Source organism: Macaca nemestrina, chromosome 17 (genome assembly GCF_043159975.1).
Source record: "Macaca nemestrina isolate mMacNem1 chromosome 17, mMacNem.hap1, whole genome shotgun sequence".
NCBI classification, from domain to species: Eukaryota; Metazoa; Chordata; class Mammalia; order Primates; family Cercopithecidae; genus Macaca; species Macaca nemestrina.
Window position 1 is genome coordinate 39,554,074 of NC_092141.1, and position 25,189 is coordinate 39,579,262.

The 25,189-nt window shown below is 38.8% G+C and overlaps 1 protein-coding gene across 8 annotated transcripts in view; it reads left to right on the plus strand.

The window, feature by feature from the left end:
- LOC105485209 (neurofibromin 1) overlaps positions 1 to 25,189 on the plus strand; it is a 291,308-nt gene that overhangs the window by 42,769 nt on the left and 223,350 nt on the right. For all 8 annotated transcript variants that reach the window (XM_011747440.3, XM_011747435.3, XM_011747438.3 and 5 more), the window contains exon 2: positions 24,764 to 24,907. In XM_011747440.3, the coding sequence (XP_011745742.2) occupies positions 24,764 to 24,907 (144 nt within the window). The remainder of the gene's footprint in view (positions 1 to 24,763; positions 24,908 to 25,189) is intronic.

The window sequence follows — 25,189 nt, forward strand, 5'->3', positions numbered from 1 at the left end:
GCTGGTCTTGTACTCGTGGACTCAAATGATCTTCTTGTCTTGGCTTCCAAAGGTGCTAGGATTACAGGCGTGAGCCACTGTGGCTGGCCTCAGTGTATTTTTAAAGACTCATTTCTAGGCTAGACTTGGTGGCTCATGCCTGTAATCCCAGCACTTTGTGAGGCTGAGGTGGATGGATCACTTGAAGTCAGGAGTTTGAGACCATCCTGACTAACATAGTGACACTTGTTTGTACTAAAAATAAAAAAACTAGCCAGGTGTAGTGGCAGACGCCTGTAATCCCAGCTACTCAGGAGGCTGAGGCAGGAGAATCGCTTGAACCCAGGAGGCGGGGCTTGCAGCCAGCCGAGATTATGCCACTGCATTCCAGCCTGGGCAACAGAGCAAGACTCCATCTCAAAAAAAAAAAAAAGACTAATTTCTTAGCTTTTAAACTTTGTTTTCTGTTTTGTTAATTTTGTTGTTATCGTTTTCTTTTCTTGGGTTTATTCTGCTATGCATTTTTCCCCTAACTTTTTAATATTACTTATTTATTTTTTGAGATGGAGTTTCACTCTCGTCGCCCAGGCTGGAGTGCAGTGGCGTCATCCCGGCTCACTGCAACATCTGCCTCCCGAGTTCAAGTGATTCTCCTGCCTCAGCCACCCAAGTAGCTGGGATTATAGGTGCTCGTCACCATGCCCGGCTAATTTTTATCTTTTTAGTAGAGATGGGATTTCACCATTTTGGCCAGACTGGTCTCGAACTCCTGACCTCAGGGGATCCACCTGCTTCGGCCTCCCAAAGTGCTGGGATTACAGGCGTGAACTACCACGCCTGGCCTTAATCTTATTTTTAAGTGTGGAAAAATGTACATAACATAAAAGTTACCATCTTAGTTGTTCCTAAGTGTATAGTTCAGTAGTGTTAAGTACATGCACATTGTTGTGTAACCAATTTACAGAACTCCCTTCATCTTAAAAAACTGAAACCTTTTCTCGTTGAACTAGAACTTCCCATTCCTCCATGTTCCCAGGCACTGGAAACCACCGTTCTACTTTCTGTTTCTATGAATTTGACTACCCTGGATACCTCAAATAAGTGGCGTCATACAGTATTTGTCTTTTTATAACTGACTTGTTTCAGTTAGTATAATGCCTTCGAGGTTCGTGCACATTGCAGCATATGTCAGAATTTCCTTCCTTTTAAAGGCTGAATAATATTTTGTTATTTATATAAACCACGTTTTCTTTATCCGTTCATTTATCGATGGACATTTGGGTTACTTTCACCTTTTGGTTATTGTAAATAATGCTGCTGTGAACATGGGTGTGCAGATACCACTTCAAGACCCTGCTTTTAGTTCTTTTGCATATGTACCTAGAAGTAGGGTTGCTGGATGATACAGTAATTCTATTTGTAATATGTTGAGGAACTGTTTTACTGTTTTCCATACGTAGATACATTATTTTACTTTCCCATCAATAGTGCACAAGGGTTCCAATTTCTCCATATCCTCATTTACATTTGTTATTTTGGTTTTTTTTTGGGACAGAGTCTCACTGTGTTGCCCAGGCTTGAATGCAGTGGTACGATCTGGGCTCACCTCAACCTCCGCCTTCCGGGTTCAAGCGATTCTGCTGCCTCAGCCTCCCGAGTAGCTGGGACTACTGGCATCCGCCACCACGTCTGGCTAATTTTTGTATTTTTAGTAGAGACGGGGTTTTGCCATGTCGGCCAGACTGGTCTTGAACTCCTGACCTCAAGCGATCTGCCTGCCTTGGCCTCCCAAAATGTTGGGATTACAGTCATGAGCCACTGCGTCCGGCCTTATTTCATGTCTCTTTTCGACAGTAGCCATCCTAATGAGTGTTACGTGGTTTTATGACTTTTTTTTTTTTTAATGGAGACAGGTTTTTCCTCTGTCATGCAGGCTAGAGTATAGTATCATGAGCATAGCTCACTGCAGCTTCAAACTCTTGGACTCAAGCAATCCTTCTGCCTTAGCCTCCCCAAAGTGCTGGGATTATAGGTGGAAACCACAGTACCTAGCACGTTTTCTGACTTTAAAAGTTAGATTTAAGCTCATCAATTTTGAATATTTCATTTGATTGAAAGTATTCAAAGTTACAAATTTATTAAATGCTGCTTTAATTGTATCCTACAAGTTTCAATAATTTCAATTTTTATTTTTCAATTCTGTATTTCCATGTAATGTTTTCAATTATGATTTCTCCTTTCACCTAGAGTGTTTCATATGAATATGAAACATGTTATGGTTTACATGTTACCAGTAATTTCAGATTTGAAGTTAGCTTTGTGACCTTGAGCATATGTATTAGTTAGTTATTGTTATAAATTATTCCCAAATGTAGCAGTTTTGTACAGCAAACATTTATTATCACATTAGTTTCTGTCCATCTGAAATCCATTAGTGGCTTAACTGAGTGTTTCTGCCTCAGTCTTTCACAAAGGTGCAGTGAAGTCTTGACTGGGTCTGTAGTAATCTGAAGGCTTGACTGGGGGTAGAGCATTTGCTTCAAAGTGAATTCACTTACATAGCTTTTGGCAGGAGGCCTCAGTTCTTTGCTGGCCATTTGTAAGAGGTCTCACTTCCTTTCTACTTGGGCTTCTCAGTCGAGCTGCTTGTAATGTGGCAGCTGACGTCTCTCAGAGTGAGTGATCTGAGAGAATCAAAAGCCACTTTCTTTCATGATCCTTAGAAGTTACATACCTTCCTGCTTGCCATATAATATTGGTTATGCAAAACAACCCCAATACCAGATGAGAGAGGATGACACACAGGTGTGGATATCAGAATGTAGGAATACTTGCAGACCATCTTGGAGTCTGGCTACTGTAAGCATACAGTCCATTTTTATAAAGGTTTCATGTCTTCTTGAAAATGATATGTAGTCCCAAGTTCTTGAGTGTGATTTTTACGTAGGAGTTTGATCACGTTTATTAAGCAGTTCAACTCTTCTAAATTCTGATTCTTTTTTGTCTGCTAGATCTTACTACTGAGAGAGGTAAGTTAGGGAATCTTTCACTGAATTAGTATGTTTATACTTTTTTCTTGCAGATGTGTCAGTTTTGTGTGTGTGTTATTAGGTACATAGAGGCTTACAGTATCTTACAGTTGATTCGAGTCCTGTATCATCATGTAGTGCGCCTCTTGATCTCTAATCCTTTTTGTCTTAGTCCTCTCCTGTTTTCTCTTGTTTCTATATGCCTAATAGATCGTTTTCCATTTCGTAAGTATCAATATGTCTGTGCCTGTATGTTTTATGTTTGTCTCTTACAAACAGTATGTGGGAAACCAGTCTGATGGTTTTTTTCTTCTAACTGGAGTGTTTAGTTCATTTACATTCATTGTGATTACTGATATATTTGGATTCCTTTCTGCCATTTTCTTTTTAAAATTTAATCTAATTATTATTTTTTTGAAACACGGGGATCTTTCTCTGTTGCCCAAACCTGAGTCCAGTAGTGTGATCATGGCTCACTGCAGCCTCTGTCTCCTGGGCTCAAATCATCCTCCCAGCTCAGCCTCCCTGGAACTATAGGCATATACCATCTTGTCCAGATAATTTAAAATTTTTTTTTTTTTTTTTTTTTTTTTTTTTGTGGATACAGGGTCTTGCTATGTTATCCAGGGGCTAGTCTTGAACTCCTGAGCTCAAGCAATCTGCCTGCCTCCTCCCAAAGTGTTGTGATTATAGGTGTGAACCACCACACCCAGCCTGTCATTTTCTTATATGCCTTTTATTCAGCTGTTTCAATTTTTTACCCCTTGAATCTCAGAATTTACTGTTGGGTTCATTTTACTTCTGCTTGAAGCATCTTCTTTAGAATTTCTTTTGATGAGGGTCTGTTGCAGTAATTGCTCTTACTTTCCTTTCTTTGAAAATACAGTAGCCCCCACTGCTGCCCCCCCAACTTATCAGCAGTTTTGCTTTCCATGGTTTGTTGCCCACAGTCAACTGCAGTCTGAAAATGTTAAATGGAAAATTCCAGAAATAAACAATTCATAAGTTTAAACTTACATGCCGTTTTGAGTAGTGTGATGAAATCTCACAGAGTCCTGCTTTGTCTTACTTGGGATGCGAATCATCCCTTTGTCCAGTGTATCCACACTGTTTATGGTACCTGCCTGTTAGTCACTTAGTAGCCATCTCATTTATCAGATTGACTGTCATAATATTGTAGTGCTTGTGTTTAATTAACCCTTATTTTACGTAGTAATGGCCCCAAGGAGCAAGAATAGTGACGCTGGCATATTGTTATAGTTGTTCTTTTTTTAAAATTAGTTATTATTGTCGATCTCTTACTGTGTCTTACAAATTAAACTTTTTTATAGGCATATATGTGTAGGAAAAAACAGTGTGTGTATATAGGGTTCGGTACTATCTCTGGATTCAGGCATCCACTGGGGGTCTTGGGACTTATGCCCCATGGATAAGGGGAGACTACTGTATCTTTATTTCTCCCTTATTCTTGAATGATAGTTTTGCTGGATATATAGAATTCTGGACAGTTATGTTTCCCTCAGTATGTTAAAGATACTATTTCACTATTTCACTATCTGTCTGCTATTATAGCCGTTGAGAATTCAGTTGATGTAATTGCCTTTATTTTATAGGTGATATTTTCTCTCCGGTTGTTTTTTTTTTTTAGGTCTCCTTTTTGTTGTTTGTTCTGTAGTTTCACCAAAATGTTTGTAGGTATATAGATCTCTATTTATTCTGCTTTGAGTTTTTAGACTTCTTGGTACTGACATGTGTTGTTGTCTAACAGGTCTAAAAGAATAGCCATTACCTTTTCAAATATTGTTTCTTTTCTGTATTTCTATTAGTTTTCTTCTGGGAGTACAATTAGATGTATGTAATGTTGTTTGAGGCTGAGCCAAGAACTATACTGTGATTAAGTTTACTTTCTGGTACAATTTTTTGTGTCTCCTAAATTTAGTAAGTCTCATTTAGTCTCTCTCTCTTTTTTTTTTTTTTCATTTGCTTCAGTTTTTATGTACCTATTGTTATTTCTTTACATCGTTAACACGTTCTCAGTACACTTTTTCACACAGGGTCAAACCGGTTAATCTGTCCAATGTGACCGTTTTCCTTGAGGATTTCCTCCCATGCTCCTGTTTAGAAATGACTGCTTGCTGTGCCAGGTGTGCCTCCTGGGTTCTCCCTTCAGCATCATTTTGGAAACTCCCATTGCTTGTTTCCTGTGTTTATTTCCTTGTTTTGTGGATCCCATTCATTTACAGCACACCTTCCACTAGCTTGCTCGGAAAAAAAAAAAAAGTACAAAGGAGGTAAATTTTGAGACCTTTAATGTTTGCAAATGTCTTTATTCTGCCTTTTTTGAAAAAAAAAATTTGATAATCTGTCTAAGTATTCTAATATGAAAAAATTTTTTTTTCTCAGAATTTGGAAAGAATTTCTCCATTGCCTTTTAGTTTATCACTGAGATTATTGCTAACCCCAATGCCATTCTGGTTTCTGTTGCATTGTCAGCAATCTGTTTATTTTTTCCTTACTAGAATCCTTGGAATTTTTTTTCCTTTGTCCTTGCTGTTCTGCAGTTCAGTAATAACATACTGGGATTACCAAATGGGTCTTACTTAGTTTAGAGACTCTTCAAGTCTGGAAAACTTCTTGTATTATTCTTTGGCAATGTCTTCCTATCTTATTTATTTATTTTTTATTTTTTTCACATGTTGGAATTAATTACTCATGTAATTTTTTACATGTTTTTTCTTTTATGGTCTTTTTTTTTTTTCTAGAAAATATCTTGACTTTATCTTCCAACTCTTTAATGTTTTCTTTCTTTCCCTTTCCTTTTCTTTTCTTTTCTTTTTTTTCTTTTCTTTTCCTTTATCTTGTCTTGTCCTGTCCTGTCCTGTACTGTCTTCTTTTTTCTCTTGAGACGGAGTCTGGCTCTGTTAGCCAGGCTGGAATGCAGTGGCACGAACTCGGCTCACTGCAACCTCCACCTCTCGGGTTCAAGCAATTCTCCTGCCTCAGCCTCCCAAGTAGCTAGGACTACAGGTGCGTGCGACCATGCGCAGCTAATTTTTGTATTTTTAGTAGAGACGGGCTTTCACCATGTTGGCCAGGATGGTTTCAATCTCCTGACCTCGTGATCCGCCAGCCTTGGCCTCCCAAAGTGCTGGGATTATAGATAGGCATGAGCCACTGCGCCCGGCGTGTTTTCTTTTATCTGTGCAAAGTTAACATAGCAGGCCTTAAGACTATTATCTTTAGAAAGGCGTGCTCCGAAGCTTGGTGATTGGCTGGTATCTGGGAGCTTGGATTTTGAAAGGGTTCCTACCATTCCCTGATAAGAATAGCTCATTGTACTTAAAATGGTATGTGTAATGTGGTTTATGCTGAATGACTGTTTTCCTTCTGGGTGCCTGGAATTTGGTATGTTTTAGGCAGAGGATGCCCCTAGTGAAAACCCTGAGCACTAAGTATCTAATGAACTTACCTTGTAAGCAATATTTCACATGTGTTGTCACAACTCATTGTTAGAAGAATTTAGCATGTTCTGTGTGGTCCCACTGGGAGACAACACTTGGAAGCTGGCACTTGGTTTCTTCTGGACCTTGTCCCATTTTCAGCTTTTCATTTTGCTGATTTTGCTTTGTATTATTTTGCATAATAAATCATAGCTATGAATATGACTGTATGCTGAGTCCTGGTGAGCCCTTCTAGAGAACACTGAACCTGTGGATGATCTTGGGGATTCCCAACATACTGCACTGTATATTTAACATTCCCAATGTTCTCTTTTGTTATTATGCTCTCTTAATTTTAATTTAATTTATTATTTTACTTTATATTTAATTTTATATTTTTAAGACGGAGTCTTACTGTGTCACCCAGGCTGGAGTGCAGTGGCACGATCACGGCAACCTCCACCTCGCTGCAACCTCCACCTCGCTGGTTCAAGTGATTCTCCTGCCTCAACCTCCTGAGTAGCTAGGATTATAGGTGCCTGCCACCACACCCGGCTAATTTTTGTATTTTTGGTAGAGATGAAGTTTCACTATGTTGGCCAGGCTGGTCTCGAACCTCTGACCTCAGATGATACACCTGCCTGGGCTTCCCAAAGTGCTGAGATTACAGGTGTGAGCCACTGCACCTGGCCTGCTCTCTATTTTAAAAATAGTATTCTTTAATTTTTTTTTTTTTTTTTTTGAGATGGAGCCTCGCTCTGTCGCCCAGGCTGGAGTGCAGTGTCGCAATCTCAGCTCACTGCAAGCTCCGCCTCACAGGATCACGCCATTCTCCTGCCTCAGCTTCCCAAGTAGCTGGGACTTTTTTTTTTTTTTTTTTTTTTTGTATTTTTAGTAGAGACGGGATTTCATCGTGTTAGCCAGGATGGTCTCAATCTCCTGACGTGATCCGCCCGCCTTGGCCTCCCAAAGTGCTGGGATCACAGGCAGCATTCTTTAAATTTTTAAGTATTTTTTAAGATACTAATAATTTACCTTTTTTTGAAGTTTTCTTCTCTTTCCTCATTATCTTTTTTCTCAAAATTAATTGTGTTTTCTTGGTTCTTTTTCTTTCATGTTAATAAGGTTTACTTATACCTGGTGATTCTGAGCTGTTTTCACTTTAAATATCGAAGTTTTGTTTGTTTGTTTTTTGAGATAGCGTCTCATTCTGTCACCCAAGCTAGAGTGCAGTGGCATGGTCTCAGTTCACTGCAACCGCCACCTCCCGGGTTCAAGAAATTCTTGTGCCTCAGCCTCTCAAGTAGCTGGGATTACAGGCATGTGCCACCATGCATGGCTAAATTTTGTGTTTTTAGTAGAGACGAGGTTTCACCAGGTTGGCCAGGCTGGTCTCAAACTCCTGTCCTCAAGTGATTGGCCTGCCTTGGGCCTCTCAAAGTGCTGGGATTACAGCATGAGTCATTGCACCTGGCCTAGTCTTGGATCTTAAATGTTTTACACACACACGCACACACGGTAACTGTGATGATGGATGTGTCGATTGTGGTAATCATTTCAGAATGTATACATTTATTAAATTATCATGTAGACCTTAAATTATAATTTTTGTCAGTTATACCCGAAGCTGGAAAAAAAGGCAGATCTACTCTTTTTTTTTTTTTTCCGAGATGGAGTCTTGCTCTGTCACCCAGGCTGGAGTACAGTGGCGCGATCTCGGCTCACTGCAAGCTCCGCCTCCTGGGTTCACGCCATTCTCCTGCCTCAGCCTCCTGAGTAGCTAGGACTACAGGCGCCCACCACCATGCCCGGCTAATTTTTTGTATTTTTAATAGAGACAGGGTTTCACCGTGTTAGCCAGGATGGTCTTGATCTCCTGACCTTGTGATCCACCCGCCTCGGCCTCCCAAAGTGCTGGGATTACAGGCATGAGCCATCGTGCCTGGCCTCTGCTCTTAAATGTGAGATAATTGGAAGCTCGTGTGCATGGGGTAGGGTAAGTTGGTGGAGAACTAACTTTATTGTTGGAGGCTTTCTAAATGTGTGTCTTTTCTTTGAACATTAGTTTGTTCCAGAAAATATTGCGTGGTTGGTTGCCTGGGAAGATACATGTCTGATTATCGGACTTGGAAGCAAGATAAAGGAAAGAGGCTGCTGGTTTATGTTATAGAGATTTTCACTCGTTAAGGAAGTAACGAAGTAAGGAAGTAGGGTTATTGTAGAAATACTATTTTACAGTTCAAGTTTGTAAAACACAGGTGAAGGTAATTGTTGATGGGTTTCTTCCTCTGAGATCACCAAACTATCTGTAGACTGATTGGTAGACTCGCAGAGACCACTTGTTCTTGGACAACAGTTAGAAGCATACTGCCCTAGGCAGTAAAAAGGTGGTTGTTCAGGGCAGCAAGAGGCGGTGCATTTTTCTTTCCTTAGCAAGTATGTACTAATTGCCTTTTAAAACTCCTGACCATAGGGGATAAAATGATTACAAGAAAGATACCTGCCCTGCTCCCATGGAATTTACATTGTAGCACAACAGTGGATATTAAACAATGTATCATCTGGTTATGTAATTACAGTAATAAGAATCATGTAGGGGAGGTCAAGGAAGCTTACTGCTGTGGGGTTCAGGATGGCATCTCTGAAAGTATGAATAAGGAAAGTGGTGGGAGAATAAAAGGAGAGTGGCAGAGACTCAGACTGAGAGATTAATTGGGATAATGACAATTGTGGGATTCAGTGAGGTATATAATGTGTTTAGTGCCTGGTACTTGTGCTCAGTAAGTGCTAATTAGTGAATGTTTATAGCAATATTGTTATCTTGGATGATCAAATAGAAGATCCCTAGCAAGTAATTTTATAAAGACAAAAATTTGTGTCAACTCTCTAATAAAACAATATATCCTTAGAATCAGTTATCACTTAAAAATCCTTGTTTTATAGAAATTTTTGTGTTTCAAAAGTATAGCTAGGGCAAGTCCCGCTTCAAGGTGGATACTTGAAGGAGGTGAAATCACCTCATAAAGGTGTCTGCACTCCCATGTTCATTGCAGTGTTATTCCCAAGGTAGCCAAGATATGAAAACAGCCTAAATGTCTGTTGATGGCAAATTGATAAAGAAAATGTGTATGTGTGTGTTTATACAATGGAACGTTATTCAGCCTTTAAAAAGAAGGATATTCTGTCATTTGCCGCAATATGGTTGGACCTTATGCTAAGTGAAATAGACCACACACAAAAAGAAAAATACTATATAATCTCACTTATATGTGGAATGTTTTTAAAAAGTCAGATATACAGAGATAGAGAATAAAACAGTGGTTAGGTTATATTGATAACAAAATAGCAGATATGTAGAATAAAGAAGTCTAGAGAGCTTAGGTATAACATGAAGACTATAGTTAATAAAATTGTATTAGGGATTTTTATTAAGTAATTTAACTGCTCATAACACACACACACACACACACACACACTAACTGATAGATATGTTTTCACTATAGTAACCATTTTATTGTCTATAGACATCCCATGATATCATCCTGTAAATCTCATATGCACAAATTTTTTTTAAAAGGTATTGTTGGGGCAGAGATCAGGCTTAACTTTATGGTTGTATCTGTAGTACCCAGCATAATGCCTGACACATAGAAGGTGTTTAGTCTTTTTTTTTTTTTTTAAGTATCTGAAATATTTACCAGAAATTCTATTCTCTCAGTTGAGAGACATCTAGGAAGGATATGTGATTTTAGATATTAATAAAAGAAATATTCTTCCTTTTTTTCTTACTACAGTGTTCGTATTGGTGCTGTTTCTTCAGGGACATTATTGATGGCCTTTTAGTTAGAATTTAAATGTTAATCCTTTCTGTAGCCAGCAGGTATCTGTTGGGATAAAGTCTTATTTTTCTTTTCTTGGGAGTAATTGGTGCTTTCTGACTCTCCAGCACTTAGACTTGCAGTATATTAGTTATCTATTGCTGCAAAACACATTACTTCAAAACTTAGCAGTTTAAAACAACAGACATTTATTATCCCGCAGTTTCTATGGGTCAGGAAGGATAGGAGTACCTTAGCTGGATGCCTGTGGAGCAGAGTCTCTTGAGGTTGCAGTCAAGCCATTGGCTGGGGCTATATCATCTGAAAGCTTTACTGGGGCAGGAAATGATGTGCTTCCAAGTTCACTCCCCTGATTATTGGGAGGAGGACTTAATTCCATGTCGTGTGGGCTTCTTCCTGGTTTATGTTTGTTACCTGGTGTCTAGAGCTGATGTACTGGGCACTTTCCCCCTAGCATGGTTATTTTCTTTGTTTTTTCTCTCATTTAGATGAAAACTTATGTGAATTTTAATGTAAACCCCCCCCCCCCATTATGGTCTAAGGGGCCTTTTAGAAAATGAGTAGAATGTACACAGGGGCAAAAATTTTAGCCTGTGACCTTTTGAAGAATTTTCTAAGTGAAACTAGAAACAAATTAACCATTGTTCACAGAGTGCTTTGCTTAATGTTATGCCTTCTTTTGCTAAATCCTCTTGTTTCTTGAAATCTTATATCTTAAGTTGCTGATAGTTTGTTAATAGAGATAATTATATTTCTTCGTGCAGTTTAGCTTTACATTTCTTCCATTATACCCAAAGATTTCTATAATATAGCAAGAAATGTTTTTAAAAAGGGGTTTTCCCCAATTGTGTGAAAGTAATGTATCTAATTGAAGAGAAACTCATAAAAGTAAAAATTTTTAAAAATCATCTTACTCTTACCTCTCAAATACAATGACTTCATATTTTTAATTTGGCTGTAGGTTTTTTCCTCCTCATTCTAGGCATAATTATTTTCTTATGTGTGTTCCAGTATTACCTTTTTTGTGAAAAATGTGGTTACAAATGTGGTCTAATTTCATTTTGCACTTTAAAAATTATTAATGAGGCCGAGTGCAGTGGCTCATGCCTGTAATCCCAGCACTTTGGGAGGCTAAGGTGGGCGGATCACGAGGTCAGGATATCGAGACCATCCTGGCTAACACGGTGAAATGCGGTCTCTACTAAAAATACAAAAAATTAGCCAGGTGTGGTGGCGGGCGCCTGTAGTCCCAGCTACTTGGAAGGCTGAGGCAGGAGAATGTCGTGAACCTGGGAGGCGGAGCTTGCAGTGAGCCAAGAGCACGCCACTGCACTCCAGCCTGGGCAACAGAGTGAGACTCTGTCTCAAAAAAAAAAAATTATTAATGAGATGGTCATATTTTTATATATTTACCGATCACTTATCTTTGCATTGCCCCTTATTTCTTGAAGTTTTTCCAATAAATATTCTTATTAATAGACCAGACAACCTTATCTATTAGTTATGTAAACTTTTTGGTAGCTAATTGTACATTCTTTTACCTCCTGTTTGTTTGTTTATTAGCAGTGTCTTTTTGTTATAGAATTTATACATTTTCTTGTAGGCAGATATCATTGTTTTTATTATAGGTGCTGTGTGTTTGTCTTGCTTAGGAAAACCTTTCTCACTCCAGTATTATTAAATTATTCTTTAGTATTTGTCCTAATAGTTTTATGGCTTTGTTTTTTCTTAATCACACACACACACGCACGCACGCACGCACACGCTCTTTGAGACAGGTCTCGTTCTGTCGCCCAAGCTGGAGTGCTGTGGTGCAATTACTGCTCACTGCAGCCTCAACCTCCCAGGCTCAAGATATCCTCCCACCTCAGCCTCCCAAGTAGCTGGGACTCCCGGTGCATACCACCACCCCCAGCCAATTTTTAAATGCTTTTTTTTTGTAGAAACAGGGTCTCACTTTTTTGCCCAGGCTGGTCTGAAACTCCTGGGCTCAAGTGATCCTCCTTCCTCAGCCTCCCCAAAGTGCTGGTTTTACAGGCATGAGCTACCACACCTGGCAGCGCCCATATATATATATATATTTTTTTTTTTTTTTTTTTTTTTTGAGACGGAGTCTCGCTCTGTCGCCCAGGCTGGAGTGCAGTGGCACGATCTCGGCTCACTGCAAGCTCCGCCTCCTGGGTTTACGCCATTCTCCTGCCTCAGCCTCCTGAGTAGCTGGGACTACAGTCGCCCGCCACCGCGCCCGGCTAATTTTTTGTATTTTTAGTAGAGACGGGGTTTCACCGTGGTCTCGATCTCCTGACCTTGTGATCCGCCCGCCTCGGCCTCCCAAAGTGCTGGGATTACAGGCGTGAGCCACCGCGCCCGGCCCATATATTTTAAAATTTGGTGTGAATTAGTCTTGTCTTTTTGATGTGGCATCATTGTGTTGACTAATCCATTCTTTACCATTGATTTGAAAAACCACCTTTATTATATTAAATTTCTGTGTAAATAGGAGTATCTTTTCTGTGACTGAAATTAATTTATACTTTTGTACAGGTTGTGTTATAAGAGCTTAACAGTATATTTCAGTACTTGGTCATGTCTCTTGTTCGTGTTTTTCTTTTTTTGCTTTATTTTGTTTTGTTTTTTGAGATGGAGTCTTGCTCTGTCGCCCAGGCTAGAGTGCAGTGGCACGATCTCGGCTCACTGCAAGCTCCGCCTCCCGGGTTCACGCCATTCTCCTGCCTCAGCCTCTTGAGTAGCTGGGACTGCAGGCACCCACCACCACGCCCGGCTAATTTTTTTTGTATTTTTAGTAGAGACGGGGTTTCACCGTATTAGTCGGGATGGTCTTGATCTCCTGACCTCGTGATCTGCCCTCCTCAGCCACCCAAAGTGCTGAGATTATAGACGTGAGCTACCGCGCCTGGCCTTGTTCTTGTTTTTCAAAAATTTCTTAGATATTCTCACAAGTTTATTCTTCTAAGTTAACTTCAGAATCAGCTTACCGTTTTAAATAAGCATCCCCCTTCTAAATCTATTATAACGTCTCACTACTTTCTCTTCTGTTCTTACTAGCTTAACTGAGCTACCATCCTCCCTTGAGTAAGACTGTTTTCTAACATAGAGCAACAAGAGGGTCCTTTTAAAAACATAAATCGGATTATGTCATTCCTTTGCTTAAATTCCTTCAGTGCCTTCTTCCCCTGTCTTTTGGTTATCTATTGCTGTATAATAAGCTACTCCAAAGCCTTGTAGCCTAAAAACAACCATTTTATTGTGCTCACAATTTTTGGGGTGGAGGAATTCATGACACGTTCAGCTGGGCAGTTCTTCTGTTCCATATGGTGTTGCTGACACTGGAGAATTCCTTCCATTATGGCTTCTTCAGTCACATGTCTGGCTTATCAGTGCTTCTTGGCCTCTCTCTCCAGAATGGTGTCCCATTCTTCAGAATCTTTGCGTGTGGCCTCGGCTTCTCACAGCATGCTGATCTCAGAGTAGTCCCATTTTTTACATGGCAGCTGACTTCTAGGAAGAGGGAAATGAAAACTGTCAGACCAATTAAGGGCTGTGGCCTGGAACTACACAGTGTGCCTTTCAGCCGTATTTTATTGGTCAGAATAGTCACTGGGACCTGCTAGATGAAAGGAGGTAGAAAAATAAATTTCTCTTCCTAATGAGGGAGTGGCAAAGTCTTATTTCAGGAAAGCAAGTGGGATGAGAGATACTTGACAGTTGGAAAATATAATCTGCGACATCATCAAATTCAAAATAAATTCAAAGTTCTTAAAATGGCCTATAAGGCTTTTCATGATCTGACTCCTGCTTCTTGAATCTCTGACCGCATCCCCTAGATTTTCCTCTTGTTGCCTTTGGGTTAACCACATTGGCCCTCTTGGTAGGCTTTGAACATGCCACACCCAACATCGGATCCATTTTACTTACAACTACTGCCGTGAATGCTCTTCTTTAGATCTTTGCATGGGTCTTCCCATTCTCATTCATTCATTCATTCATTCATTCATTCATTCGTTTATTTTGAGACAGGGTCTCACTCTGTTGCCCAGGCTGGAGTGCAGTGGTGTGATCTTGGCTCACTGCAACCTCTGTCTCCCGGTTTAAAGCAATTCTCCCACCTCAGCCTCCTGAGTAGCTGGGACTGCAAGCATGTACCACCATGCCTGGCTAATTTTTGTATTTTTTGGTTTCACGAGGTTTCCCCATGTTGGCCAGGCTGGTCTCAAATTCCTGACCTCACGTGATCCGCCTGCCTCGGCTTCCCGAAGTGTTGGGTTTAGAGGTGTCAACCACTAATCCCATGGCTGGTCTTCCCTTTTTTTTTTTTTTTTTTAATTTTTTTTTTTACTACTTTTAGGTCTCTGCTCAAATGTCACATCTTCAGAGAGCTTCCCCTGACCACCTCATCTGATAAATTCTTGGTTACTTAGAACTCCTTAATCTTGATTTTTTTTTTCTCTGTCATAGGATTTGGTGCTATTAGTAGGAGCCTGGGAGATCTGAGTACCACTTTTCTTCCTTCCCTGCCTGGCTTCTGAGCAAGCTGAGAAATGAGTAAAGGTGGAGGCCAAAATATATTTTTAAAATTCCTCTGACTAAAGGGAGATGAAGTAAAGGGAACAAAGTATCATGAAGATTCTCAGATGTCCAACATGGGACATCTGAGAGAACAGGTTCAACTGGGCAGTTCTTCTGTTCCATATGGTGTTGCTGACACTGGAGATTGTGGTATTATTTACTAAGACAGGAAACATGGTAGGAAGATTATGAATTAAGCTTTGGAAATGTTGAGTTTGAAGTGCCTACAAGTTATCCATGTGGAGAAACCAAATGGACATTTGGATAACACATCTGAAGCTCACAAGAGTTTACATTATAGATTCAGGTTTGGTAGTTGTTCTAGTTTTCTATTGCTGTGTAACAAACTACCACAAACAGTAGCCTAAAACTCGCAAAATTAGTATCTTACAGTTTCTGTGGGTCAGGAGTCAGGGCATTGCTTAGCTGGGTTCTCACCAGGCTGAAATCAAGGTTTTGGTTGGGGTCTCAATCTTATCTGAGGCTTGGGGTTCTCTTCCAGGCTCACTGGTTGTTGGCAGAAGGTTCAGGAATCTGGGGAGACAAGATTTTTGGGAGCACCAACCCAGATGTTTCCATTCCATGTGTCAGAATCTTGTTCTTTCCCAGCCGGGTCCCTGATCTGGGCGTAGGTGACCTGCTGCCTTTGGGAGTTCAACCTTTGAAGCTCCACACATATAGATTTAGATACCTAATCTATCTATCTGTCTGTCCGTCTGTCAGTCCTTCCGTCCATCCATCCATCCATCCAACCTGTATATCTCTGAGATATAGAAGTATAATAAATGAGCGATAATTAAGTGCTGGTTCTGGTCCTTAGGTCTCTCTGCCCTCTTGCTGCAGTAGAGGAGAGTCTCTGTTTTCAGAGGTTCTCTAGCTTTCAAACTTAGTCTTCAATTGGAAGTTAATCAGCTTTTTTGTTGTTATCTTTTTTTCTTTGAAATCAACAGCTGGGAGTGAGGAGCACTGGGCAAATGCAGTGCAGGCCCAACACCAGCTTTGGCCAACCCCCACTGGGAGCCTGGAGTGAGAATGGGAGCCTGGGGCAAGAATGGCTCTTCTGAGTTGCCCAGAATTGTGGTGGCTGAGGTGTCCAGGCCTTTATATTGCCATATCAATTAGTCCTTGGATATGGGTTATCTTGGGAAGGGTATGACCTTGAACAGGGTTGTTGCCTGTAGGTGAGGCATTCCCTGAAGGGGCTGACTGATAGCACTCCCAGCATTTAAGGCAAGTCCTTTTTTGAAGGAGGAACTGGGTAGCACCTCAGGGTCTACCATGATTTCTCTGTATCCACCAAATGGCCAATTTGTTTTTGTTTTTTATTATTATTATGCATTCATGGATTTAAGCATATATTTAGCAAACTTTCTGTTATGTGTATAGAAAAGGGCACAAATTGTAAATACACAGCTCAGTTAAATGTTCACAAAGTAAACACACCAGTGTAAACAGTATCCAGATCAAGAAATAAAACAATGCTGTGAATCTAGAAGTCCTCCTCGTGTTTCCTTTCAGTCACTGTCTTCCAGGGATCTGTCCTGACTTCTGAAATCATGGGATGAATTTAGCATGGTTTTGAAATTTATGTAACATCATACAGTATATCTTGTTCTGACTTCTGTCAGTATTGTATTTGTGAAATTAAGCTCACAATTATAGTGTATTTTTTCATGGTATGACTATACCAGTTTTTATAAACCACTTATGCTGTTGACATTTGGATTGTTCCAGTTGTTGGAAATTATAAAACATGCTGCTATAAAACATTGTTGTGCCTGTCTTTTGGTGAATGTATATACATTTCTGTTGGGTATATATCTCTAGTGAAATTGCTGAATGTGTGTGTGTGTGTTCACTTTTAACAGATAATGCCAATTTCAGCAGATAATGCCAGTTTCCAAGGTAAGTGCTGAGTTACCTACTAGTAGCTCACCAAGGTTTCCAGTTGCTGTAATGTGCTCCTGTTTGTAGAAGACACAGCCTTCCAGGGCTTATCACTGAGAACTGTATTTACTAAGGTCTCCACTAGCAGATTCTGAACTCTTTTAAAGTCGTCTTGAAGCTGCAAGGCTTTCAAAATCTGCTTTTCAGAAGTTTTTAGTTTAGCCTTTTTACACTCTTCCACTCATGGGGGCATTTGAGATTCCCTCACGTCTTCAGTTTTGCCAATCTAGCTCTCAGTGAACACCAGAATCTCTGATGGTTTCTTCTTCCAATAGAGATATATTGCCTGGGGAAAAAAGCCTTATTTCTCAATCTCTTTTCCTGACCAGAATCTGCAAATGTCCCAGGGGAAAAGCAGCTGCAGAAGATCCCCTTATCTCATTATAGCTCACTCTTTTTGGAATCTTAGTGTTACTAATCCCTATTCCTTCAGTAGCTCTCTGAATTCTTCAAACAGATGATTTTTATATTTCATCTTTTGTTAGAAATTAAGTTTGTGGTGGGAGCTATTGTTTTGCAGTAAATTACTCTGTCCTACATGGAAACAGTAGTATGGATTTAAATATATTTAATATGTTTCAGTAAATTGCTATCCTTAACAATGTTCAAATTATTACACTTTTGGCCAGTGGGGACCTCTTTAAAATTCATTCCTAACCATTTTTGACTTGACCCTTATTAGTCAGTGCTGCTGTCTGGTATGACAAGATGTTCCAGGGTCATTATGTCCTTTGTGTGTGTGTGTGTGTGTGTATATATGTGTGTGTTTTTACCTCCAGACATAGAAGCAGCCATTTCCTAAAGGAGTTCAGATTCCTTTTACTGGGAAATGGTAGTTCAGGATTACAACTGAGTGAGGATTACTATGGGATTGGTCATTAGTCATTACTATGGGATTGGTCATTGTTTCTAGGCATTTTCAGTGGACAGAAGTAGAAGTATATGTTTTAAAATACAAAATAAAATATCTTGACTTCATATAGATACTTCTATTTAAAATTCAAGACTACAAGTGCTTTACTTTACCATTACTTTTATTTCCCATGCTGAAAGTCTTGGGTTTTTAGAGACACTAGGAGTGATGGAATTAAAATACCACAGAATTATTTAGTTCCTTTCTTTATGATTATACCATTAAAGAATTAGATACAGATTTCAGTTCATTTGTTCATTTTTGATTTCTAGACTTCTTAAAATTTTAATTTTATGTTTATGTAAGTTACATAGTTCTAAAATGAAATCTACAAAAACAATATGTATTCCATATAGAATATGGATTCTATCCTTGTCACTTCTACTTTATTTCTTTTCATTTCCTAAAGGCAACCACTAACTTTTTTGAGCATTTCATTCTTCTGCTGTTTTGTTTTGTTTCTTAATATAAGAAACATATACTTCTATCTCCTCCCTCTTCTTAGATGAATGGAACATACTGTGTATATTTTCTCCATCTTGTTTTTTTTTTTAACTTAAGATATATCCTGGAGATTATTCTATCATTTAATGAATTTTGATTCATTTTTTGGTTTTACATTACATTTAATTTTATACATGCCTTTTATTTGTCACTGTGTTCATGCTCTTTGCTCTTTCAGCATATATAAATATATACACATATATACACGTACACGTACACACACACACACACACACACACACACACACATTTCTGAGACAGAGTCTTGCTCTGTTGCCCAGGCTGGAGTGCAGTGGGGCTTAGCTCACTGTAGCCTCTGCCCCCTGTGTTGAAGCAGTTATCATGCCTCAGCCTCCCAAGTAGCTGGGACTGTAGGTGTGCACCGGCTAATTTTTTTGTGTTTTGGTAGAGATGGAGTTTCACGATGTTGGCCAGGCTGGTTTCAATTGTGTGCCTTGGCCTCAACGTATATTTTTGTATTTAGAAAGATTTATTCAGACCAGCATTCAGACTGTGTAATGATAAGGAATTTATTGTAGAAATTAGATTGTATACAGTTTTGAGGGGATTAAGTGAGGTGAGTATCTAGAACGGGGAATTGGAGGATCAGGGGAGTCCACTAACCAGATCGTCCAAATCAATGACAATGGATAGATAAGTTGGAGGGGTTTGGGAAATCTGAGAAGTTAAGTATATCCAGCCACTGAAGTGAGATTATGAAGGAGGAGCTTGAAGAGGGCACTGTGGGACACTCTTGCCATGTAAGGTTTGTCTTACAAAGCCCTGTAGGTTTGCACCCGAGCATCTGGTGGTAGGTTTGGGCTAGTATTGGTCAGCAAAGTGACCACTGGTCCAAAGAAAGAGCTGGACGTAGAGTGAAAGAGAGTAAAAGCTGGAACTTTCTGGGTGCTCTGTATCTGTCTCTCATTGTATCTTAGTGTGAAAACCTTCAGAACAATAGCTGCTGCTTCACTTCCACATTTCAAACAAATTTTATACAGGTTGAGTATCCCTTATCTGAAATGCTTGGGACTAGAAGTGTTTTGGATTTCAGATATTTTTGGGTTCTAGAATATTTGCATTTTACTCCTCATGATCATCCCTAATCTGAAATGAGCATTTCCCTTTGAGAGTCATGTTGTTGATCAACAAGTTTGGATTTTAGAGTGTTGTAGGTTTCAGATTTTTGGATTAGGGATAGACAGCCTGTACAAATTACCCTTTAGACCAACTCTAACCCAGAACCATACAGTAAATGGGATCTGGGAAAGTAGTTCCCAGCTTAACAGTTAACACACCACACACCACCAGTACAATTTGTGTTTTTGTTCTGGTGGTTACCATTATATTAATACCTTTATATGCTATTCTAATTTCCTTCTCTTTTGGGGTGGAGGGGTATTATGTGTTGGTTTTTTACTCTGAGCAATAATGAAATGAACTAGAAACCTCCTTTTCTCATCTTTTTTCCTAGCATTTTACTCTCAGTTAATAACAAGACAAGAAACATAATCTGCTATTTATATACTGTCACCACCCTCCCTCTCCTCAATTTTGATAATTGTATCTATATTATCAAGTACATAAAGCAGTCACCTAATATACTTTCTCCCTTATTACCACCATTCGCAGTTCTTTTAGAAAATACAGTGATGCTCCAGCTGGGCGCGGTGGCTCATGCCTGTAATCCCAGCACTTTGGGAGGCCGAGGCGGGTGGATTACCTGAGGTCAGGAGTTCAAGACCAGTCTGACCAACATGGTGAAACCCCATCTCTACTAAAAATACAATAAAGATAGCCAGGCATGGTGGTGCACGCCTGTAATCCCAGCTACTAGGGAGGCTGAGGCAGGGGAATCGCTTGAACCTGGGAAGCAGAGGTTGTGGTGAGCCGAGATTATGCCACTGCACTTCAGCCTGGTGACAGAGCAAGGCTCTGTCTCCAAAAAAAAAAAAAAGAAAAAATACGATGATGCTCCACATAATGACATTTTGGTCAATGATGGACTGCATATGTAATGGGAGTCCCTTAGTATTATAATACGGTATCTTTACCTTTTCTATGTTTAGATATACACACACTATGTGTTAAAGTTGCCAAGAATATTCAATATACCATATAGCCTAGGGGTGTGGCAGGCTATACTATCTAGGTTTGTATAAGTACACTGTGATGTCACATGATAGTGGAATCATGTAAGGACACATTTCTCAGAACATACCCCATCATTAAGTGACACATGACTAAATATATTTATGATTCTTATTAATGTGGATGTCTCTCGAGGTATTTTGGTCATCTGAAGCATATGCCCTAGTATATCCTCCAGGAAAAGGAAAAGGGAACAAAATTTCCAGGGTTCTTGCAGTTTAGAACAGTTTGTCATTGCTATACAATTGTCTCTCAGTATCTGAGACATTGGTTCCAGGACCCCCCATGGACAGTGAAATCTGCAGATGCTCAAGTCCCTGATATGAAATGGTGTGGTATTTGCATATAGCCTGCACATATCTTTCTGTGTACTTTAAATCATCCCTTATAATACCTAATACAATGTAATACTATGTAAATAGTTGTTATTTATAATACCTAATACAATGTAATACTATGGAAATAGTTGTTATTTATAATACCTAATACAATGTAATACTATGGAAATAGTTGTTATACACTGTTATTTAGGGAATAATGACAAAAAGTCTGTACATGTTCAGTACAGACATACTAAATTTTTTTTTTTGATCTGCAGTTTCTTGGATGCGTAGATGGAGAACTCATGGATTCAGAGGGCTGACTGTATTTGAATTCAGTTTGGCTATATATGAAATCCTTGGTTTATGTTTTCTTTAAATATCTTACATTTATTTTACTTTATTGTTTTCTGACAAAATTTTGTCAAAGTCTGATGAGAGTCTAATTTTTTTTGTATAAATAATTTCCTCTTCCTGTAAGTTCAAAAGATTTTTTTTTTCTTGTTCACAGAAGTTCAAAATATGTTCAGGTGTTGGTCATTCTGGCTCACTTTTTCCAGGTGTGTGGTATGCACATTAAAGATACGGCTTCAAGTTTTTAAAAATTTCGATAATAATTTCAGCAAAGTTTTCTTGAATTCTAGTTTCTATGATCCATTTTATTCCATTGGTTTGGTTTCTTTCTTTGGTGATTCCTGTTATATGTATGTTGGATCTTCTTTTTGTATCTTTTTTGTCACTTTATTGCAAATCCTTACTATCTCATATGTAATTACTTTTTTATATTACAACTTTCCTCCTTATTCCTCCTTTTTTTTTTCAACATTCGTTTACTCTGAAAGCATTATCTTCTGTGTTAATTCATTCTTGTGTATCTTCTGGTTAGTCTTCATTTCTGAAATGATTTATCTTCTAATTATTTCTTGAGTTCTGCCAACTTATTTCTATCTGTAATTCTTATTTGTGTTATTCCACATCTTTTGTATTTTTCTTAATTTCTCTTGGCTCACTTTGAAATAATCATTTACAGTTTTCATCTCTTGGTGGATATGTCTTTTTGGATATTTTGATTTTCTGTTGTTTAGATCCTTACTATGTTTTTCTGTTTTGTATTCTTTTTTCTTATAATAACTTTACATATTATTTGATCATAGTACTTTTCTGTTGGCTCATTTTTATGTGAAATTAATTTTTCTGAATTGGTAGGAGAGATTTGTAGGCCAGGATAGCTTTGTAGCTTTATGGCTCTAGAGCTTATTCTTTTTTTATTTTCATGAAATTAAAAAAAAAAAAATGGTCTCATTCTTTCAGAACTCTCTTGTTCATCTTTCTGTTTTTCATCTTTATTTGGACCTTTTTCCTTTTCTCCCTTTACCCGTGTTTTTGGTTTGGAGTTTATTCTCAGCAGTTTCTTCTCAGTGTGGGCTAGAACTGTGCTGTCCAGTCAGATCTAATAATTACATGTGTGGCTACTTAAAGCTAAATTTAAATAAACTTTATTTAATAATAATTTAAATAAACTTTAAACTTTTGATTTCTCATCTATGCCAGCTAGGTTACAAGTGGTTAATAGCTACATGTGACGACTAGTGGCTATTATATTGGGCATTGCCCATACAGAGCAGTATCATTACCACAGCAAATTCTATTAGACAGTGATGGTTTTGAATGTGCTCCATTCTCTTCAGACTTTATCATAGGCCTTTTTCACTCATCTGCAAATTGCAGTAAGCATAACTACCCTCTGTTTTGGCTAATATTCCTAAATTGGGCTGCTGTGCTTTTTATTAAGGATGTAGTAGTACATTGGGGAATCTCCTCTTGTCAGATCCATTAGACATTCTCCTTCCACCTGCTTTCTCTTGCATAGATGCTTATACCACACCAGTGTTTTTGGTTTTTGTTTTCCAGAGACAGGATCTCACTCCATTGGCCAGGTTGGAGTGCAGTGGCTAGATCACTGCAACTTTCTGGACTCAAGCAGTCCTCCTGCCTCAGCCTCTTGAGTAACTGGATTATAGGCACACACTACCAAGACTAGCTTTTTTTTTTTTTATTTTAAAGTAAAGATGAGGTCTCACTCTGTTGCCCAGGCTGATCTTAAACTCCTGGACTCAAGCAGTCCTCCTGCCTCAGCCTCAAAAAAGTGCTGGAATTATAGGCATGAGCCATTGCGCCTGTCCCCAACCAGTTTTGTAACTGTAAATGGTTTGTTTCTATTTGTTCACTTCTCTGGGTTTGGGAATGAGGGGCCTTGTCCCTTCATTTTCATGTAGATGTTCATCAGTTTGTGGTTTTACTAGAAGAATTCTAGTTTCTCTAATTTTTTTTTTTTTTTTTTTTTGAGACAGAGCCTCTGATGCTCAAGCTGGAGTGCAGTGGTGTGATCTCAGCTGACTGCGACCTCCACCTGCTGTTCAAGCCATTCTCGTGCCTCAGCCTCCCTAGTAGATGTGTGCCACCATGCTTGGCTAATTTTTTGTATTTTTTAGTAGAGACAGGGTTTCACCATGTTGGCCAGGCTGGTCTTGAACTTTTGACCTCAAGTGATCTGCCTGCCTCGGCCCCCCAAAGTTCTGGGATTACAAATGTGAGCCTCTGCACCTGGCCGTTTCTCTGATTTTTACGGGATACTTAGGGAGATTCACAAGCTGCATTTTAGCTCCTGCTGTCTTCTGAAAGTCCTATTTTTGGCCCTTCAGGTTTTTTTCCTCCATAATCTTTATAATTAACATTACAAAGTTTTGTAGTTTCTGTTCTGCCCACTCCTTTACATTCTAAAAATGCCCCCCCCCCCCCCATTTCATTTAGTTTTTTTTTTGTTTTTTTTTTTTTTGAGATGGAGTCTTGCTCTATCACCAGGCTGGAGTGCAGTGGCGTGATCTCGGCTTACTGCAATCTCTGCCTCCTGGATTCAAGCAATTTGGCAGGCCTCAGCCTCCCAAATAGCTTGGATTACAGGTGCATGGCACTACACCCAGCTAATTTTTGTATTTTTAGTAGAGTCTGGGTTTCACCATGTTGGCCAGGATGGTCTCAATCTCCTGACCTCGTGATTTGCCTGCCTCAGCCTCCCAAAGTGCTAGGATTACAGGCCTGAGCCACCGTGCCCAGCCTGTTTAGTATTTCTTTACTATCAAGATAATCGTCCATTATTAACTGATTTAGCAAACTTGGGCATGCCCCTTGGTCTCTTTCCACCTTTAGTTGTACTATGTTAAAAATGAGAATGTTATATTCAGGTTTGTTTTTTTTCACAGAGGAACATTGCTAGGTTTCTTTGTTAGCATTAGCAGGGTTTAATATTAACAGTAAGTATGTCCATGATGCTTTTGCTGTTTTTGAGCAGAGTAGAGATGAACTTCTAGACAGTGGAACTTAACTCATTCACAGAGAAATGTAAATGTGATCTTCTCATAGAATATTTTTTCTCATGGGATTTATCTACTTGTGTTCTTTTATCCCTTCAATTGTGTAGCTGAGGGTGCTTATCTTACTGAGTCAGTCTTACTGTGTTTTTTCCAGGTTTTATAGTTTGTTCTTGCTTCTGAACAATCAGCAGTTGTTTGCCATTATTGACTAGAGGTCTAGGACATAGATTTTCTTGGTCTGTTTTTCTTTTAATGTCTGAGTTCAATGGATAAGGGAAACGGTTGTATGCATTTTATTGCAGACATTCTCTGAAATAATTTTTAGCCACAAGGAAATAGCTCTATTTCTGTGAGTCATCATTTCTTCTTATATAGTGCTGGGTGAAAAATTTAATTTTGTAGCTAGAGATTTAAGACTTCCAGAAAGAAAGCTGCAAAAGTGAAAGTTTCCAAAGAATTTAAGATTTGCTATAATAAATGCTATCATATATTGGAGTTTGAAATTCAGATATAGTTATCTGTGTATCATATATTGGAGTTTGAAAATTGGAGTTTGAGGTGCAAATATAGGTATCTGTGGTTGATACAATTTTCCTAAAACATCATGATTTTCAATGGGAAGTAAGTTATTTATAGTCATTTTTAAGGATAAGCTCTTAACATGTTTTTTTCTTTTTTTTTCAGCTTCCAATAAAAACAGGACAGCAGAACACACATACCAAAGTCAGTACTGAGCACAACAAGGAATGTCTAATCAATATTTCCAAATACAAGTTTTCTTTGGTTATAAGCGGCCTCACTACTATCTTAAAGAATGTTAACAATATGGTGAGTATTTGGGTTACTGTGTTTCGGGGAATTTGCTTTCTTTTGTTTTTGATTAAAAAGTTTAGAACAGTATATTTTGAAGTATGGAAAGGGATTTTCTGTGGACTTTGGATATAACCATTAATCTTATTTTGTTTACAAGCACAGAGAACCTTTTTTATTTTATTTGTTCAAATTTTTAATTAGCTGGGTTTTAGATTCAGTGAGCACAAGTAACTAACTTTCATTTTAATTTATTGTTTCCCTTAGAAACATCTCCTATTCTTTGTGACCATATTTCCT